The sequence below is a fragment of the Xiphophorus hellerii genome, chromosome 17, assembly GCF_003331165.1.
Source record: "Xiphophorus hellerii strain 12219 chromosome 17, Xiphophorus_hellerii-4.1, whole genome shotgun sequence".
NCBI classification, from domain to species: domain Eukaryota; kingdom Metazoa; phylum Chordata; class Actinopteri; order Cyprinodontiformes; family Poeciliidae; genus Xiphophorus; species Xiphophorus hellerii.
This window is the reverse complement of record NC_045688.1, coordinates 19,950,563-19,969,871: the sequence shown is the minus strand read 5'-3', so window position 1 is coordinate 19,969,871 and position 19,309 is coordinate 19,950,563. Positions and strand designations below refer to the sequence as shown.

The window sequence follows — 19,309 nt, the reverse complement described above, 5'->3', positions numbered from 1 at the left end:
TTTTTGCGAATTATGTCGCCACGTTAAGCCCAAATCCCACCACAAATAATAGCTCCAATGGCGTGAATTTTCTGCACGTTTTGATACCTCATTTGTAGGTGTGCACCCAGCGGTATGAGCCGCATTAACGGTGACGGAAGAAAAATAAAGAATTATAATAAAGAGACACTTTGTTGGGTGTAGAGTAATAGGTTCCTGCCATTGCTTTGCATGGCAGGCCCCAATTAAAGAGACGCTTCTCTCCGACAATAGTAATAGGTTCCTGCCATTGCTTTGCATGGCAGGCCCCAATAAGCATGCACCTTGTTTTTCTGTTAGTTGGAAGAATATATTGTGTTGTTGTTCAACCGACGCTGAAAGAGCTCAGGGTCAAATGATCTGGAAGCCGTCATCAAAGTTTGTCCTTTGATTAAGTGTCCAAAGTGATTGTCCTCACCTCATAGTAAGAATCTGCTGGTTCTGTGACGGCACTGCTCACTCCTTCCAGATCATCATGTATCCACGGTAACAACCGGCATCTCCGTAGCAACGGGTTGGTCTCCCCATATGCATAATCGCGGGTTACTTCATCTGTGCAAGTGGGAAAGTGGGGTGCATGTAACAGAATCAAACAAACAGTAACTGACAGGAAAATACATCAAAATATTAAACAGTTCCTCAAAGCAGTGTTGTAGTACTTTTTGATGGTCTCAGTCTCGTCTCGGACTCGACCGCAGTTGGTCTCGGTCTTGTCTCGGTCTCCGGCTGTCGAAATGGATTATTAATGATGACTATTATTTCATAAAGGGTTTGAATACTTTTATTATTTTACTCATGTATATTATACACTGCCTGGCCAAAAAAAAAGTCGCCACCAAAAAATGGTCACACTCTCTAATATTTTGTTGGACCGCCTTTAGCTTTGATTACAGCCCGCATTCGCTGTGGCATTGTTTCAATAAGCTTCTGCAGTGTCACAAGATTTATTTCCATCCAGTGTTCCATCCTGTCTCTGTTGCATTAATCTTTCACCAAGATCTTGTATTGATGATGGGAGAGTCTGACCACTGCGCAAAGTCTTCTCCAGCACATCCCAAAGATCCTCAATGGGGTTAAGGTCTGGACTCTGTGGTGGCCAATCCATGTGTGAAAAAGATGTCTCATGCTCCCTGAACCACTCTTTCACAATGTGAGCCCGATGAATCCTGGCATTGTCATCTTGGAATATGCCCGTTCCATTTGGGAAGACAAAATCCATTGATGGAATAACCTGGTCATTCAGTATATTCAGGTAGTCAGCTGACCTCATTCTTTGGGCACACAATGTTGCTGAACCTAGACCTGACCAACTGCAGCAACCCCAGATCATAGCACTGCCCCCACAGGCTTGTACAGTAGGCACTAGGCATGATGGGTGCATCACTTCACCTGCCTCTCTTCTTACCCTGATGCGCCCATCACTCTGGAACAGGGTAAATCTGGACTCATCAGACCACATGACCCTCTTCCATTCCTCCAGAGTCCAATCTTTATGCTCCCTAGCAAACTGAAGCCTTTTTTTCTGGTTAGCCTTACTGATTAGAGGTTTTCTTACGGCTACACAGCTGTTCAATCCCAACCCCTTGAGTTCCCTTCGCATTGTGCGTGTGGAAATGCTTTTGCGTTCACAATTAAACATACTCCTGAGTTCTGCTGTTGTTTTTCTTTGATTTGATTTGACCAAACGTTTAAGTAATCGCCGATCATGATCATTGAGGATTTTTTTCCGACCACATTTCTTCCTGGAAGACGATGGTTCCCCACCATCCTTCCAGTTTTTAATGATGCGTTGGACAGTTCTTAACCCAATTCTAGTAGTTTCTGCAATCTCCTTAGATGTTTTCTCTGCTTGATGCATGCCAATGATTTGACCCTTCTTAAACAGATTAACGTCTTTTCCACGACAACAGGATGTGTCTTTTGCCATGGTTGTTTAAGAAATGAGGAGTTACTCATTGCATCAGCTGGGGTTAAATAACTTGTTGCCAGCTGAAAGATAATCGCCTATGCAGTACTTATCCAATAGGAGGCTTGTACCTATTTGCTTAGTTAAATCCAGGTGGCGACTTTTTTTTTGGCCAGGCAGTGTATATATCCAATGCATTAAAGGTCACAGTTTGCTGTGACACTAACTGCAGTTTCTGTGTGACAAACTGTTTGCCTTTTGGAGGCTGCTGCAACAGGAAATGCCTGACCACAATTGAGCTCACTGAAAGGGCCAACGGTTACTCTGGGGCCCCTGACCTACACTGGTGTAAACTTGTAAGTTGAACCAAAGGACAATAGATGGGTTTTTCCACCTAACTGCCTTAGAGATTAAACTGTCGACTTTGCAGTAACGTATGTACGGAGGTCAGTTGAGATAAAGTTCCCTAATGCAGAGGTGTTTGTGGTTAAAGTGTCGATGCCTCAAGGCTGCAGGTGTTCCATCTGTGACCTATTTGTCAGAAACTGCCTGTACTTCTTTTTTTTTCTATTCTTGTATGTTCAAGGAACTCAGCCATAGCCTGTATGGTCAAGTCTGTATAAAAGGAAGCCCCTGAGCGACAGAGAACTCAGAGACGCCTTTGACACTCGTGTGTGTTCACTCTTGACGCTCACTGTGTGTTAATGTGATTTTCTCCAATTGCAATTGCTGTAATAAACTTGTACTTTTGCTCTGATGTCTGCCTCCTAGATTGATGTTGCTTTAACAGGGCGCTGAAGACTCGGAATTTTATTTCAAGACCAGTCAAGACCGCAACTGTGAAAATATCACTAAACTTACAGCATACTGTCCAGTTTATTTGTTAACATGTTTGTTTTCACTGGATGCAAAACGCACCAGTTATGTGAAACTTCTGTTAAAATCATTTGAAGGCTCAGAATCAGTCCAGTACCAATCCACATTCTCAGGGGAGAAAGACTCACCTGGTGTAAATTAAATTTTAGCTATTGGAGTAACGCTTAAGAGAAATTTATTTAATCAAAGAATGTCGGCTGCACCGATTGCAGTTTTCTGGCCGATCCCTGGTTACCAATCTTTAAAGAGCCAGACCTGCTGATTTTGATTTTGGTTGATATGAATTTTTTTTTGTCTGAAATGTTGCTAAATATAGCAAGAAAGTCGCTAAGTTGGCAACAGTGGGGTGAATATTGTTAACCCTACTGTTAACCCCACTGTCCACCAGGTTCAGACCTGACCCGGTGGACCGGTCTGTCAGTCAAACCTCTCATTGTAGAGCACAAGGGGACAGAGGCTGATTTTTAAACCTTTCCTGACGAAGATAAGATTATGGAATACGATGTAAGTAACACAAGTAAGTATCGGCCGATCACGATCCCCCAAAATTAAGGAAATCGGCGCCCAGAAATCAACTGGTCGATAAATCAGTTGGCCAATAAATGTATCCTATTATGTATGTGTACTGTACATGTATATGTCTATAATGTAAACAGCACTGCCAGAGATGCAATAAGTTCATAGCAGGTGTGTGAATGACCTAATGATCGGACTGCTGATTGCAGCCAGTCCACATTACTACCAGAACTAGAGGGCCCCAAAATCAAATTTCACTTAGGGCCCCATGGAGGCTTGGGCCGGCCCTGGACTGGAGCCTCACTGACGGTGCTGATTTCTGACATGAATGATATGGGCAAATACCCAGGGCATTATCTTTTTTAGATAAGCAGAACAAAGAGTTTGTTCTTTTAATTTGTGCTTTTAATATTGGTAAAATTTATTTCAGCTCCAAGTATTTAATATCTAGGTGTTTTTATGGGAATGTGAATCTTTCAGATCAATTTGATTAGCAATTTTGATCATATTTCACATTTTATTGTGTCATGTAGTGCGGGGCACTAGTCTTGGTCTTGACTCGGTCTCGACTTCCCTCTGTCTTGGTCTTGACTTGGTCTCTGACCCTAAAAGTCTTGGTCTTGTCTCGGTCTCGATACACTCTGGTCTTGATCTTGTCTTGGTCTCGGGTTAGGTGGTCTTGACTACAACACTGCCTCAAACATATAATTCCTGAGCATTTGTTTTTTATACTTCCAAACTTTCCGGTTATAAGTACCTAAACATCACGTTACAAGTCCTGGATCAGATCCTGTCTCTGTGAAAAGACAAGCTACAGAGAACCAAATTAAAATAAACTAACTTTGTTTTAATTTAGTTATGTATGTGACTATGGTTCTTTAATCCCAGATTAAAGGGCGCTGCTGGAAGCACTGAGTCTCTGGCCGTCAGTAGGGATGAAGCAGAACTCACTGTCCAGATCAGAGTTGTGCAGAACTGCACAGGCTGAAAGGTTACAAAGCTTCTCCAGCTGATGCAACATAAACATATCTGCATGCTTCCATCCTGATGTCCAATGCTGTAGTATGGAGAGGAAATGCACTTCTAGGTCTTGGAATCAAGCTATGAAAATGTTTTGTTAAGGAATATTCTTTCGATAATTAACAATAGTGAAACACTGTTTTGATCAGAGAAAGTCAGAATAAATGAATAGAATAGAATTCAACTTTATTGTCATTGCACTGTCACAAGTGATTCTCAGAGGTCAAGCGCTCTCCTCTAGGGAGATTCTCTCAGTCTTTCCCTCTCTGGTTAACTGGTACCTCTGTCCCGAAATCAAACCTGGTTCAAAGGAGATTCAGTGGAAAGAAGAAAAACATCTCCTCTGAAAACCTCCCTTATCAGTTTCACAAGAAAAACACCTGCTCAGAAACCTTCATTATCAGTTCATTCTGCCCAGTAAACAAGTTAAAGTTTTATTTTCCAAGACAATGTCTAAAGACAAAGTCACTTTCATAGGCAGGAGAGCAGCAAAGTCTAGAAAGAGTACCAGGGTGTGTGTTTGGATCAGGCTGTGTGTTTGGATCAGGGTGTGTGTTTGGATCAGGTTGTGTCCTTACCACCTTCTTGCAGATCTTGCAGAGGCCAGAGCAGAGTGTAGGCCAGCTGACCCTGCATGTAGAAGAAGGGGGCCATGCAGCAGCTGGGATGGTCCAAGTGCTGCACCTGGGAGCCAAACTCATCCATGATGTACCACACAGGAACTTTTTCTTCTGCTGACTGCACACACACACACACCCACACACACACACAGCAGAGAAGGGGGCTGAAACACATGCTGACAGAGAGGGAGATGTAGTGTGAAGCCGTTCTCAGACTTGCCCCCTGGGACAGCTGGTAGGTCTGGTTGTATTTCCACATGCGCTCCAATATCAACTCCACTACGTCTGGAGGAGGGTCCTCGCCGTGGAAGTCCACCCCCATGAGGGAGGCCATCCTGGGCAGCAGTCCCGGAATCTGCTCCAGCTGCTGCCGGGCGTGCTCCACCCGGTACGTCCAAGCATGGTCAACCAGAAAGATGCTGTAGGAGGAGCGCAGAAAGCCTGGTTGGAAATGGGATATCCAACCATTTCAGCAGCATGTTGTGAAAAGCATCACTATGTGTCAGCAGTAGGCATCAGCAGCTCCACCTGTGAAAATGTTCAAGCTTGTAGATCTGGTGACATCTCTGCTCATCTTTCTCCCTCATGTATAGTCATGGGCCACTTTATTAGGCACACCTTGTTTCAGTTAATATGATAGCAATACACAGCTGACCTTCATCATACCAGGTAACCATGTCCAGTTTTAATGTGTGTTAAATAGAGTTGAAATTATCCATCAGATTAATCAGTCATTGAAATAATCGTCAACTAATTTAGTAATTGATTAATCATTAGCTGGAGTATACAAACTCAAAAAAAGACGAGTAATTAACCCAAACCGTACAACATATATATCCATTTTGCATTTACAATTATGGTGAAAAATGTTATTACTAAGTAATATGTGATGACTATTAATCTGATGGTCATGTTTTATGTCTTTGTTCTAAATGAACCTGTCTGGCTTGGTCTAAAGCAAAGACAGAAAAAACACAGAACCCACCATCAGCCTGACATGGAGCTCTAACCAGACTGTTCATGAGTTTTTCTGGTGCCTCTCCATCATGTATCTGGTATGAAATAAGACTGAGTGATTTTCACAGTCATTAAGTTTTCCCACAACAAATATTTTTTTAAAAAGTTGCATTTTATTGCATTTCAGACAATAAAATGTTTATGTTGTTATTTTAAAAAAGACCTGAATCATTTCTAACATAACATAACATAACATAACATGTTGTATATAAAAAAGCTTAAGTGGTTCAATGAAAAATCTACAGAATGTGTTGAGTTTTTATCTGATTAATCGTGTGTACCATGTATTTAGTACCTTGTGGGGACCATTTTTCCTGACACATACTACGTCGATGGGGCTTCGATCTTTGTTCGAAGCCTGGACCCCACAAGGGGAAACGTTGTTTGTGGGTCAGGGGTTAGGTTTAAGACTAAGGTGTGAACTGAGTTTTGGTTAGGGTTATGTAATTTTTGTTTGTGCTGCTTTGGTATCTAATATATTAAAATTATTTTTTAGGTCATTCAGAGGTCATCTTCCCGATCTTCCCCCAAAACAAACCAAGTGGGTTACTTTTTTCAGTGCTCCATTTGTGTAGGTTTGTGCCGTCATTAGTGCTGGTGGATGATCTAAAAAATTATTTTTAATATCTCAGAAACCAAAGCAGCACAAATAAAAGTTTTATCGCCACATAAGGAGCACAAACCACTGAGGCTATTTGCTGGAATGTTTCACGTGGTGGGGTGTCAGCTTCACTCAGCTGATAGTCATTCGTGTCCTGAATAAGCGATAGGTTATGTTTTTACGGTCTTCACCTGGTTGGATCGGAGACTTCCAGCCCACTTTCCCGAGTAACAACCACTTTACACCCAATCACCACTCCATAATTGCCTTTTTTCCTCTCCCCATTTTCCCCATCTTCCTCCTGCTGGAGCTGAATTATTCCAAACACCTCGCCGGCATCGTAGACCTGCGGAGAGGCAGAGAACACGGCGAACCCCGAGGGATTACAGCAGAACCCGCGTTAACGCGACACTTCATGCAGGTGAGCTCCGGGTGGTGAGAATGCTCAGTGCTCACCTCGTTGGTGATCTTGTGATAGAGGCTCCTCCAATAGACCTGAGGGACCCCTGAGGACTGCAGGGCCCCACCCTGCAGCGCCACGAAGGCCTCGAACCCCTCATCCGGGTCATCATTCAGTCCTTCTGGGTTTGTTAACATCTCCAGGACAACGTTCACGTGCGAGCAGCTGCTGCAGACTAGGAAGAAAAGTTATTTTTCGTGTGTGCTTGGTAACCATCTTGAATACGCATGGTCGCCACCTAGTGGTCTGGAAAGTGAATGAGTAGTAGTTTCTTCTTTCAGATTTTCCCTTCAGCGAATCAAATCTTTGTCTCATTCAGTCCTGCACTATCCTGTCTCTACCTCAAGCCACCAACACACAATCAAATCTCTTTGATTGTGTGTGTGAAACTAGAGTTTTTCTTCACTTCACACCCAGCAGTGCTCCCCACCTTATTATTCAGCCAGCTGAATTTTACACACAGATAGTGTGTAAAAGATCTAAAGAGGCAAAAATAAAGAAAAAGTCAAATCCAACCAGTCTCATGTCCCCTCCAGAGACACATCACCAGATTTTATAGTGGAAGAGAACACATAAAAGAATTACAATATATATATGCTAACATTTCTGCACATGTATATGTGCATATTTTACCTTGAGATTAATCTCAATAAATTAATAAAAAATTCAGATCAATTTCAAATAACACTTTTCTAGCAGAAATAATTAAAATTCTGGTTTAACTCTCTGTCTTTGTGTAAAGGGCAGGGTCCACCCTGAACAGGTCGCCTGACTGTAACAGATACACTGTAAAACACAGTAAGTGGTCCTTATTTCAGAAAAATCATGCGATCTCATGGCCTCAAAAATATCAGGTTTTCAAAACATAAAAATGTTAATATGTACAAGTTGTACATCTTAAGTTTACACAACTCAACTAACTTGATACTTTTGAGTTACATTAACTTGTGCAATTTTAGTGAGCACAACTGAAGTTAACTGAATAAATCTGAGTATGTTGTAATTACTGGAACAAATCCTAAAGCTTTTTTTTTTAAGTAGAAACCACTTATATAAAAAGAAAACTACTTAACTGAAATACTTCCTGGCTCCTGCTTTTTATTTGTTTCTCTGCTCAAACTTTAACAGATAATATACAAAGCAGTTATAGTTTGCTAATTTTTTTTCAGAAAACATAATTATATACAATACTGCACAATCAGGCAGAACACCACAGTCATACAGCTCACTCATGGCCCAGTTTCGTGCAAATATAAATGGCAAAACTGGCTAATTAGAGAACTGCTCTGAAAGTGGCTCATTCTAGACGAACCAACTGCACAGATGACCATTTCTCCTTAAACTTGCTGTTGCTGGTGGTACAATGCATTGGGATACCTTACTGGCCAATCCCCAGTGCCACATATAAAATAATTGACTCAACAGAATCAATTATTGCAACACATTAAAGAAACATGGCATCATCAGAGCATATTTTATTTTTACCAACACTGAAATCAGTTGTACAAATGTTCGAAACTTTCTCTTCGGTTGAGCAGAAATGGAGTAATGTCTGAACGTCAAGTGGTAACCCTTCACAACCCAAAGTCCTCACCACTTTCAAGTATTTAACTTTTTTTCAAAAGTCTTTTATTAAACAGAATGTTTAGTTTTACAGTTTAAATAAACTTTGATGATGATCCGATTTGATTTGTGTGGAAACTATCAGCTGTAATCTGACTGTCCAGCTGACGGATGAGTCCACACAGCAGGCCATTCATTACAGACAAACAGAGTGTGTTTCTCTCACCATGTGGATCTGTAATAAATCATATTGGTGTGTGCTTTGCTTTGTTGTATTCACTGTAATAGTTTGTGCTTCGAACCATGTTACCAGATGAGTTATACCTTAAGGTTTTCAGCCTTTCTGCTCATGTTGGACATCTGGCCCAAATTTCTCCCTATCATCACCATGTTCATTTCCTGAGATTTATATGGATGGAGTTTCCTTCGTTCCCTTCTGTTTCTTTGGATCCAGTTTGGATCACATGAATTGCCCTTTGCAATTGTAATGTAATTTTTTTTTACCATCGATAGAATTACTGCACATTGGTAATAAACACACCGCTGAAGTTTATATTACATGATCCTTCTAAATAATACCATTAAGTGTCTGACTAATTACAAGATTATGTTTTTTTATATATGTATAAGGGAACATTGACCAGATATTTTTCAGGATTTCGGTGTTAAATTCCATTCAAAAATACTTTATTTATCTCAAAGGGAAATGAAAACTAAATTCATCAAAGTATCTTCAAAGAATCATTTTGTATGGTGATGCTGTGGGTGGAAAGAATCTCTGGTAGCAGTCAGTCTAACAACCAATCTGCAGAGGCCTCTGACTGAAGACTTAATTTCCAGGCAGCAGAATTGATATTCCACCCTCTTTAATATTCTACCTGGCTGTACGGTTAAAGGCAGGTGAAGATGCTGTGGTCTGGGATCTGATCCTTGTCCAGTCAGTTTGGTGGAAGGAATGGTTTGGGCTTCCTCCTGCTCTGTTGTAAGTCCTCCCAGGGTTTGGAGTCAGGGTTCAGCTAATATTTGAGCTTTTGAGGTGCTAATAATTTGCTCCCACTCTATACCTTTGGATTAAGCTTCAGATATTTTCATACCTTCTCCTCTAGTTTCAGCCTCACCAGCCCATCCTCCCAGTCTTGCTCATTCTTGTGTGCTCATTCTTATAGATCCAACAGCGTAGAAACAATCTCCAGCATGTAACTTTTGAAAATATTAAAAGTTTAAACATCAGGTTCCAGGTCATTTTTATCTTCTCCCCCACACCCTTCAAAGTACTTGGATAAGATGTTCCTGTTCATAAATGTGTCCACAGGTCTCACTTATATTAGTAGAACTTGTATGGCTTTGACTCTACATCTTAAGAAAGCATTCTTTGGCATTACTCCACACTTGTATTCCCTGCAAAAAGAGAGTAGACATGAAACTAGACAGTGAGCTTTAACACAGAAATGTAAGCTGAGTTTAGGCTCTTCTCTACCTTCTTGCACATGCTGATTTGCATGAGAGCGTAGTTGATGAACGCCTCTTTCAGATCTTTGTCCTTCTGATCCTTAAAACGGACGATGTCTGCCCACGCCTTTTCAGCATGCTGACTGGAGAAAGACACATGAAGCAGAGCGGTTCTGATGGATCAGAACCTGATCCATCACCCTTGCTGCTGCTTCCACACCGTCTGCAACTCACTCGCACTCAGCTGTTTTCTCCTTCACAGTCTCTTCCCCCTCTGCTATCAGCTCCTCCAGCAGGTTGAGCTTGGCCTCCCTCTGCTCTGGTGCTTCTTGCCCAAAAAGCTTGTTGGTCATGCCTTTTAAGGAGAAAGTGCGCACTATCTGAGACGGTCAGCAAGAGAAACAGAAACAGAAAATTGCATAAATGAGAAGTTATTGCCTTCTGGATTAGTTACATGTTTAGAACACCTGACTGAGTTTATAAATGTTACATTATGTTGCCAAAAGCATTCACTCATCTGCCTTCACACATGGCCCAACACTATGCATTCTTCTAGGAAGCCTTTCCATAAGATTTAGGGAGTGTTTCATATCGGATGGCTCATAATGCCCCCTGTAATTCATCTCCAATGTCTTCAATTAGGTTGAAGCCAGAACTCTGTGCAGACCAATACAGGTCTGTATGGTGCAGTCGTGTCACACCAGGAGGATGGTTCTTTCTTTCTTTCTTTCTCTCTCTCTCTTTCATCCATCCATCCATCCATCCATCCATCCATCCATCCATCCATCCATCCATCCATCCATCCATCCATCCATCCACAGGACATGATCAACAAAACATGTACAGAGGAAACCAGAAGTTTAAATACACTGAATAAAAACACATGTACACATTTGTTTCTCACTCTCCAAAAGAAGGTTTCATGCCAGGATTTATTACAACAGTGGTATCCTGTCATGTAGACTATACTACAGTGTGACCCGTTCCTTCACTACTGTCTGCAGCATTAATCTGCATAACTAGATGCTGGGTTTTATACACCTGTGGTCTTGGAAGTGATCAAAATAGATGAATTAAAGCACTTGGATCCCTTTGGCAACATAAAGTTTGGCGTGAAGGACCTAATGTGTGATGCTGCATGATGCTGCATGATGCTACATGATGCTGCATGGTGTACCCCGGTGGCCAGCTCCTCACGCTGCTGCTTCTTAGAGATAACGTCCTGGGAAGCCATTTCCAGCTCAAACTGGCTCAGCTCATGTTTTCTGCACACTGCCCTGCAAAAGCAAAGGCAACACTGAATTCCATTTATTTACCTCATACAATATGTCACATTAGGGTTAGAAAACACAATGAAGTGGAGGGAAAATGCTTAATAATTTTGAATATCTTTTCCAAATGAAACATTAATGGAGTGGGGTGCTTTAGTATTCAGGCTGATTTAAACTGTCTGGCTGTATGCTCAGGGTGCTTGTCCTGCTTCTTCAGCCTCTAGCAGGTTTTCTCCTGGGTTGTCCTGGATTTAGATCCATCCATCTTCACCAGCTCTAACCAGATTCCACACACGCAATGTTTGTTCTTTGCCATTCCTTGTTTTTGAATGAAGATTGAAAAGTTCAAATTTCTCTTAATGAGCAGAGCAATGTGTAGCTTGGCAACCAGAGTGTTTTTGAGAAACTGCAAACTGGGCGCTTGGTGACTCTCTTAACAGTGGCTTTCTTCTTACCTGTCTAACTAAAAGTCCAGATTTGTGCACAACTAATACTTTTCCAGTGAACAGGTGATCCAATCTTAGCTTTGGATTTCTTCATGTCATAAGTTGCGGTGTAGGTGGTGAGGCAAAACGCTAGGAGACCCAGGTAAGAGAGATATGGTCGATTTAATGATGAAATAATGCTCCAAAACAGTCCAAATCCCTGGCAGCACTGCTGAGCGGAAGCTGAGGCTCAACACAGGTAGCAACAGAGAGCACGAATGGACTAACCGGACACACGGCAGAACAGAAGCCAAAATGAGACGAGGACCCGACAACGACACAGACATACAGGTGACACTAAATACACAGGAGGTAATCAGGGAACGAGACACACCTCGGAACTAATCAAAGGGAGACAGGACAACACGGAGACACACAGACACAGGAGACTCAAAATAAACACACAGAAAAACATGGAACATGACACTTCACTTCCTCCAGGGTAACCTGCTTCTCTGATTAATGCTCTCAGGCTGTTGCAGATCCTAACCCTGCTTTGAACATTCCCTCTGACCTGCTGCTGGGTTCCTAGGTCTCCATGACGATAAATGTTCTCTGGTGTTCTCTATCAAACATTTGAGGACAGAAACACAACAGCTGCATCTACTTATATTACGTCACACACAGTTGGACTGTTGTTGACTTCTGGAACAGTCCCAGGGTCATACATGCACACAGCCCCTCCTGAATGTTACCTCAGAGCTTCAGCATAGGACAGATATTCTTTCAGCTGGTCAGCATAATGTTCTTCTTCTTCCAAGATGTCGTCTACTGAGGCAGCATAGCTGTAAGTGAATGACCAACATGGCTGCTGTCAGCATATAGTCTTTCTGCATGTTTTAACTAAAGAACTTCTCCAGACTAACTACCAGATGTGTTGATTTATTACAAGAGAGAGAGTTCTTACGCATCCATGTGATGACCAGCGCTCTGCAGTCCATCTCCCATCTCTTTCTCTATGGCACTCCACTCACTGTAGTGAACACCCCAATGAATACATTTTTACAAGGGATTCTCCAATACTGGAGAATAATGTCACTTCTTGAACAGTCCCAGATCTAAATCACTTTAGTTCAGATAAAGGATGCATGCAAGCATGTTGTCAAACCTGAAGACTCGTCCATAGTTTCCGTGGACTTTGTAAACAGCATACAGTCTATCAGCAACCCTCTGCAGGAGAGAGAAACTGTTATAATCTACAGGAATTCTCCACTAATGCTGAGCATAAAACGTTTTACTGCCATGTTCTAACATTTTGATGTTCACAGCAATAAAGATGGCATTTGTGCTATCCTACACGTTTCTGCTGTAGAGCTGCTGAGAGGCTCAGAGGAACAGACAGGAGTCAATTAACAGGAAGATTTTCCAAGTGTGACATTTTCAGTATGTACATGTAGTATTTACATGAAGTAGGACTCAGTACTACTGCTGGTAGCTTCTGATACGGAAGACACGACCAACCGCCCAGGGCGGGATTTTGTGATCAACCCCCCACCCCCTGGTCCTCCAATACCCACCCACCCCCCCTCTTACAACCAAAGGATCTGAATATCAATAGTGCCTAATGCAAACCATCATCATCCCAACCTCCCCACCCCCCAAATCTCCTGTTTCTTGTCAACTTTGTGGAGGGTGGGGATGGGGTGGGTATATTTATCAAAAATAAATTCTGGAAATATTTCACTCTGTGTCTGAGAAGTGAGCATCACAATTTGAATTGAATTAGTGGAATAATAATACCTTTTTAAATAATATTCATATTTGTTCAACTTTTAACTTGTCTACAAAAGTGACTAAATAAATGTGGAATAAAATAATTATTTACAGTGTGTTTACTTTTATTAGAAGTTTATTTAATATTAATCTTACAATGTTTAATCAGTTTATTATATGTTATTACTCAGTCTTACAGAGTCATTGTTTCTCTTTTTAGCCTTCACAGTTTGCCTCAGTGTGTCAGAAGCTTAGCAACAGGCGATAAGTAAATAGTTGTCATACCTTGCGGAGTGACAAGACCAGACCGACGGCGGAGCGATTATTATTAGGCACAGAATATTCTGTCTGAAACCCATTTTTAACTGAAGGTTGCATTTTTCTCTGTGTGTGTATTAATCTGATTAGCTCCTTGGGAATGTTGGTGATGACACTCTGTCTGTGGGAGAAGGACAGTATACAGTATATATAGAGAGGTGATTCCTTTGTCTAGTTAGATCTCTTCTGAGTTCTCCATCTGTGCAGATGTGAAATAAAGCTGTGTTTTGTTCTTTCTCTTTAACAAGGTTTGGACTTTGTTAATTTTTCTCGCTCCACATAAATTAGTGTTAAAAGGCAGACAATGGCAACATTTTTATTTGTGGGGTTTATCTGCCTCAAAAGATTTTAGGCACATAGAAAAAATGTATGTGTGTGTAGGCGTGTGGGCGTGCGTGTGTGTATGAACTTACAGTTCGTGCTCGAAGCAGCTGAGAAGTGTGAGACTGAAGCCCGTCACTGTAATGTTTCATCTCCACTAGGCGTCTGAGATGAAGACATTAATGAAATATCATTTCTAGAATGAAAGCCTCAGCATTATCAATAACTATTTAGTGACAAACACTTTTGACCATTTTAGGTTCACAGAAATCTCTATAGCAGGGATGTCACCCTCAGTTACACAGGTTGTTAAGATGAAAACCTGGTCCAAATGAAGGGCCACTCTGAATCCTTCCTCACAGCCCTGGTGGCTGGAGGTTTTACACCCTGGCCTGATTAACCACCCCTGGTTCATGAACAGGGCAGAGATCTGTGGAGCCTGCAGAGGAGACCATTCAGCCGTTTGGACAGGCTGTGTTGGAGCAGGGCCTCATCTGAATAATGCATGGCCCCAGTCCTGGAGAAGAGGACAGCCCTGCTCCAGAGAGCAAATTCACACAAAAAAAGCTACAAAAAAACATCAGGACATTCACTCTGATGGAACAAACTGCCAGAAAACTGCAAAGATGCTGAAACACTGAGTTCCTTTAACTGAAGGGTGACACCCACCTGTTTAGAGTTGCATTTGATTCACAGTAACTGGAACATTGGTTAATTCTACTCTTCATTTAATATTTCAAAATAATCTGCAAACGACACTGTAAATGCCGTTGTTGATTCTACGTGAGTGACAATAAAGACATCTTATCTTAAAAATGTATCTCCCAACAAAACTGTGTGGACTTTATGGTTTCATACTGTTAGACTTACTTATGTGGACTTCTCACCCTGAAGGTGGCGCTCAAAGCTCTGAGTCTGGAATCTGCCTAAAAAGGAAATGTCAGGAAACGTTCAAATCCAGAGAACACAGAGAACATCCCAGTGATGACAGAAAGCAGAGCTGCACACCTGTACCTTTGTCTGGAAACCCGTCTCATACACCATTTCCTTCCAGCCATGCTCCTGCCACATAAAGTCAGAGAAACGTCTTTGTACTTTAGGAAGTGAGCTCTATAAGAGACATATTTGGATCAGAAACAAAGGAACAACATTCCACACCTTGGTGAGGAAGTGGTAAAGCATCTCGTTGTTGGAGAGAACTGGATGAGAGGCCACACGGAGCAGGAAGTTCTCCAGCCCAATCCTGCGCCGCTCCACAAAGTCTGGGTCCATGTTGTCTGCAGAAAGCTTGTGCCATACAAACTCTGCCTGCAAGCAGAAAACACAACATTACCCCCACCTTTCTGTACACCTGGAAAGATTTGTAAAATGTACCAAATCAGGCTTGGTGAAGGCTCTTGTCTATTATTGTTGGGAGAAAGAAAAAAAGTCATAGTTGAACCTTGTTTTTGTTTAGAAAACAGGGTGATGATGACTGAAAAGCGCCTTAAGCCTGGCTTCAAAACCATTGCGATAATCACAAAAAGTCCAGTTTACTGGATAGGAAGAGTTAATCTGATATATTTAATAAGAACCTCACTCAAGTTCATCTGATCTAATGAACTAAAGAAAAAATTGTGACTCAATTTACAAGTCCAGATATGTGAATTATGATTTATGCAGCTAGGATTGTGGAGCTTACAGAGTGAAATTCCCCATATCTGGCTGCGATCTGGATCACATGCCTCAGCATGTTTCTTGCTTTCTATACCTTTCACATCCTTTCATTATTTATGTGCAAAGACGTTTTAGTTCTTTCTATGTGTGTGTTACCTGGGTTGTTACTGGAGTGGGGTGAATATAATGTCAATAAAAGTAGAGACATATTTCATAAGAAAAATGTTTCATGTTCAGTTCTTATTTTATCCATTGTATACAGTTGAAACCAGAAATGTACTAAGTATAAAAAGACAACCAGTTTTTTATGTTGTTTTTCCAGTTCTGGCTTCTTCCACTCTGAGAGGCGTTTCAGCCCGTGATGGGAGAGGATTTGTTTCACTCTGGATAATGACGCTCCCTCACCGGCCCAGCTTGGTGAAAACCAGCGTCTTGTTTGACTTTTTGCTTCGTCCAAAGGGTCTGGACCCTCGACTACTGAGAAAACATTCCTTTTTGGAGGTGTGAACTTTTAAATTTTACCCAATCTCTAATGTTTGCCTGTGACATATGCCAGTTTGACGCTATGAAACTGGAAATTTCCTGCGCTGTAAGCAACCATCCTGCACTGTGAAGAAAGAATAAAACGATCCAAACGAGTTGACTTTTAATGCTAATTCAATATTTAGAAGTGTGAAGACTGAACAGCTTCATTCACTTCCTTTGCCATCCCTAAAACTACAGGCAGACTACAATTCTAAAACAGAGCAGAAAATCACCATCACTGAGTCGAGGGGAGAGAGCCCAGACTGTGCTGGAAACGACCAGCTATCACCAGTTAAACAAGGTCTTTTCCCTTTGTTCTGAGGGTGATTCACACAGTTCACAATACAGCATTTTCATCTCTGACACAGAACATGTCTCCTTCCTAGACAGTATGATACCTGGACATTCTGGTTTATGCTTGCATATAATTGTTCAAACAGAAGAATCTGGAAATTGGAATAAAGAATGAGTCCTATTTATGTTTTCTATAATTCACCTGATTTATTGGATGATTGATTTGGGCTTGTCTATGATATCACACAAGGAAGGAAAGCATTTGTGTCTTGACCTTAAAATACATTCACAGGTATACCTCCAGTTAACTCTGGTGTTGTGAATTAACCAATCAAAATCTTATAATTCCATCACACCATCTTCTAGAATTTCCTAAATGGTTTCAGGGAATTATAATCATAAAAGTACGTAAACTTATGACTTTGAATAAATTACCAAAAACCTCAGTAAATATCTGATTTCATCTATATTTCTACAGAGATCAAGATCAATCCCAGGCAGAGTAGATGAAGAAAAGGTGCATCCATGGATGCATCCATGGATCCATGGTATGGATCCATGGATGGTATGGATCCATGGATCCATACCATGGATGGATGGATGGATGGATGGATGGATGGATGGATGGATGGATGGATGGATCCATCCATCCATCCATCCATCCATCCATCCATCCATCCATCCATCCATCCATCCATCCATCCATCCATCCATCCATCCATCCATTCTCTAAAAGATCCATCCATCCATCCATCCATCCATCCATGGATGGATGGATGGATGGATGGATGGATGGATGGATGGATGGATGGATCTTCCATCCATGGATGGATGGATGGATGGATGGATGGATGGATGGATCTTTTAGAGAATGTAATTGGGAAAAGATCTGGAAACCAAAATGCTTATATGTTCTATTTCTGTTGTCTATTCTTATTTATACTCATTTAGTACTTAAATTCAAGATTTTGATTAGATTCCAGATTGTACAGAAGCTCTGAAACCTGATGTAAACCATATTTTTAAATAAACGAGAGAACAGAATCAAATCCCTGAGAAGACATGCTGTTCTAGTTTCTTCAGGTACTTTGAGTCACACCATGTTGGACAGAGAATTACTCCACTGAGGGAGGAAACATCCAGCATCACCAGTAAGATGCACTGATATGTCGAAGAAAAAGTCAGCTGAGTCAAAATATTCCAGGGTCAAATGTGAGACCATCTGTCCAACAACTGATGCTTTGTTCACATTAGGACATTCAGAAAGACAATGATACCAAGCACGCCTGAATGGCTGTTTAAGCAGGAAATGTGTTGAAGTGAACAAACAATGCCACAATGCTGCTTTCCCACCAGGGTGATGATTTGGGCAAGTTATGCCTGAATACATAAAATAACTAATAAATGAGAGGTGCATTAATACGCAGACACAGTATTAATGCTGTATTGAAACAACGGATGAGGGACATGGACATTTTCATGAGAAGCCACACTGAACTCACCCTCTTCTCAGGCAGAGGAGGAACCACGATGTATGGATATGTAACTATCAGATAGTTCCTCAGCAGTTCAAACTCACTGTATCGCCTCCACAGAGAGTCAGGCGGTGGATTACGGCCTTCTGCAATTGCATCCATTGGTCTTTAAATTTTGTTCAAGACAAAGAAAAACAAACAAAAAAAACAGAAGTTGAATTCTGCAACATCACAAGAGGAGGAAGTGCAGCTGCATGCATTTTTAAACATCAGGTGTCAAACTACAGGACATCTTCAAACAACAGCCAGTGGATTGCTGTGCTCACCTTGTCTCAACCAGGTACACAGTGTAGGTCTCCTGCATGCTGACTGCATTCTTACCGCTCCTTTTCTCAGCTTCAGCAACACAGATCTCCATCCTCCGCAGGAGACAGGAGCCTTCTGTCAGCATCTGTCCCAACACAACAACTGGCGTCAGGATGGAGATGACAGTTAAAACCTGCTGGCTCATGACGGCCACAGAGCTCCGAAGTAGCTGCGTGAAATGTTTGTGTTCGTCTGCCCAGTTTTCCTTGCATAAGCGAGCCCTGACGTGTTAAAAACCACGACACAAAGCGGCGTTTCTGCTAAACAAAAGGACGATAAGCAAGATGAAGCCGCTGTTTACCGTGTTACTTAGGCTCCCGTCAGATGCTGCTCGGTCCGACTCATCGTTAGAAGCCACCGACTCTTCCTTCACGTCCTCCGCCATCCTTCCTCATCAGACCACGGATCCAGTCAGCTCGCCTCGCAGTGTTGCTTTGCGCGCGAATACTAGATATTACGACTCGTTAAGGATTATGATAGCAAAGAAAACAGAAAAAAAATCATTCATTAAAGCACTAGGATATATTTTCCCTGGACTTTTAAAACAAGGCTTAGTTTTGTACTCAGTCACTAGAGAAGGCGCGTCAGAAACTACAGTTGTCCTGTCCTGAGTTGGCTGCATGTACTCGTTCCATCCCAATAAAATAAAAGCCTCTGTGGCCGTAAAAAATGAGCACCACTGAGTTTTTTAACTGTTCCTCACACAAACACTAATCTGTTTTTTTTACCGACAATTTTTAGTGTTTCTTTAGTGTTAAGCGTTTCAAAAATGATTAGTTTGGTGTAATATCGTTAAACCACACTAGTTATGCTCCTGTATTTATTTTGAAATCAGATCC

General features: G+C 41.6%; 2 protein-coding genes and 2 long non-coding RNA genes across 12 annotated transcripts in view; 2 read left to right on the top strand and 2 right to left on the bottom strand.

Moving 5' to 3' along the window:
* Positions 1-14,077, top strand: part of LOC116736538 (uncharacterized) — a 21,434-nt gene extending 7,357 nt beyond the window's left edge. Inside the window, exon 3 of the long non-coding RNA XR_004342603.1 lies at positions 13,854-14,077. This is a non-coding gene — a long non-coding RNA (uncharacterized LOC116736538). The remainder of the gene's footprint in view (positions 1-13,853) is intronic.
* Positions 395-7,262, bottom strand: LOC116736536 (tubulin--tyrosine ligase-like protein 12). Of its 6 annotated transcripts, none has more exons than XM_032589029.1 (5): positions 7,031-7,254; positions 6,766-6,920; positions 5,177-5,375; positions 4,915-5,074; positions 395-570 (listed from the first exon to the last, which is right to left on the bottom strand). In XM_032589029.1, exons 1-5 carry the CDS (start codon positions 7,169-7,171, stop codon positions 410-412), a joined length of 816 nt encoding a protein of 271 aa, XP_032444920.1. In that variant the 5' UTR covers positions 7,172-7,254; the 3' UTR covers positions 395-409. The 6 variants fall into 6 exon arrangements, with proteins under 6 accessions (XP_032444920.1, XP_032444921.1, XP_032444922.1 ...); XM_032589030.1 differs by lacking the exon at positions 7,031-7,254 and adding exons at positions 5,485-5,559; positions 5,942-6,008 and having other exon boundaries at positions 4,915-5,397; positions 6,766-6,906; XM_032589031.1 differs by lacking the exon at positions 7,031-7,254 and adding exons at positions 5,485-5,559; positions 5,942-6,008 and having other exon boundaries at positions 4,915-5,375; positions 6,766-6,906.
* Positions 690-2,844, top strand: LOC116736539 (uncharacterized). The gene is made up of 2 exons (XR_004342604.1): positions 690-736; positions 2,715-2,844. It is a non-coding gene; the product is annotated as an uncharacterized LOC116736539 (long non-coding RNA).
* Positions 8,108-19,071, bottom strand: LOC116736535 (sorting nexin-4-like). Of its 4 annotated transcripts, none has more exons than XM_032589022.1 (14): positions 18,772-19,068; positions 18,431-18,555; positions 18,132-18,270; positions 15,313-15,462; positions 15,163-15,216; positions 15,025-15,080; positions 14,247-14,319; positions 12,911-12,972; positions 12,710-12,775; positions 12,498-12,587; positions 11,224-11,323; positions 10,281-10,426; positions 10,075-10,189; positions 8,108-9,995 (listed from the first exon to the last, which is right to left on the bottom strand). In XM_032589022.1, the coding sequence occupies exons 1-14, from the start codon at positions 18,853-18,855 to the stop codon at positions 9,948-9,950; spliced, it is 1,308 nt and encodes a 435-aa protein (XP_032444913.1). In that variant the 5' UTR covers positions 18,856-19,068; the 3' UTR covers positions 8,108-9,947. The 4 variants fall into 4 exon arrangements, with proteins under 4 accessions (XP_032444913.1, XP_032444915.1, XP_032444916.1 ...); XM_032589024.1 differs by having other exon boundaries at positions 15,169-15,216; positions 18,772-19,065; XM_032589025.1 differs by lacking the exon at positions 15,313-15,462 and having other exon boundaries at positions 15,163-15,264; positions 18,772-19,071.
* Positions 19,072-19,309: the final 238 nt, after the last annotated feature.

Excerpts from the sequence above, each read along its gene's own strand:
- LOC116736535 (XM_032589022.1), bottom strand. The coding sequence starts at position 18,855 with ATGGCGGAGGACGTGAAGGAAGAGTCGGTGGCTTCTAACGATGAGTCG. Across the intron at positions 15,081-15,162 it reads GTTTCCAGACAAAGGTACAG|GCAGATTCCAGACTCAGAGC; the intron begins GTGTGCAGCTCT and ends TTTCCTTTTTAG. Across the intron at positions 11,324-12,497 it reads TCCTATGCTGAAGCTCTGAG|GGCAGTGTGCAGAAAACATG; the intron begins GTAACATTCAGG and ends TTGCTTTTGCAG.
- LOC116736536 (XM_032589027.1), bottom strand. The coding sequence starts at position 7,171 with ATGTTAACAAACCCAGAAGGACTGAATGATGACCCGGATGAGGGGTTC. Across the intron at positions 6,921-7,030 it reads ATCACAAGATCACCAACGAG|GTCTACGATGCCGGCGAGGT; the intron begins GTGAGCACTGAG and ends GCCTCTCCGCAG. Across the intron at positions 5,376-6,765 it reads GAAGTCTCCGATCCAACCAG|CATCTTTCTGGTTGACCATG; the intron begins GTGAAGACCGTA and ends CTCCTCCTACAG.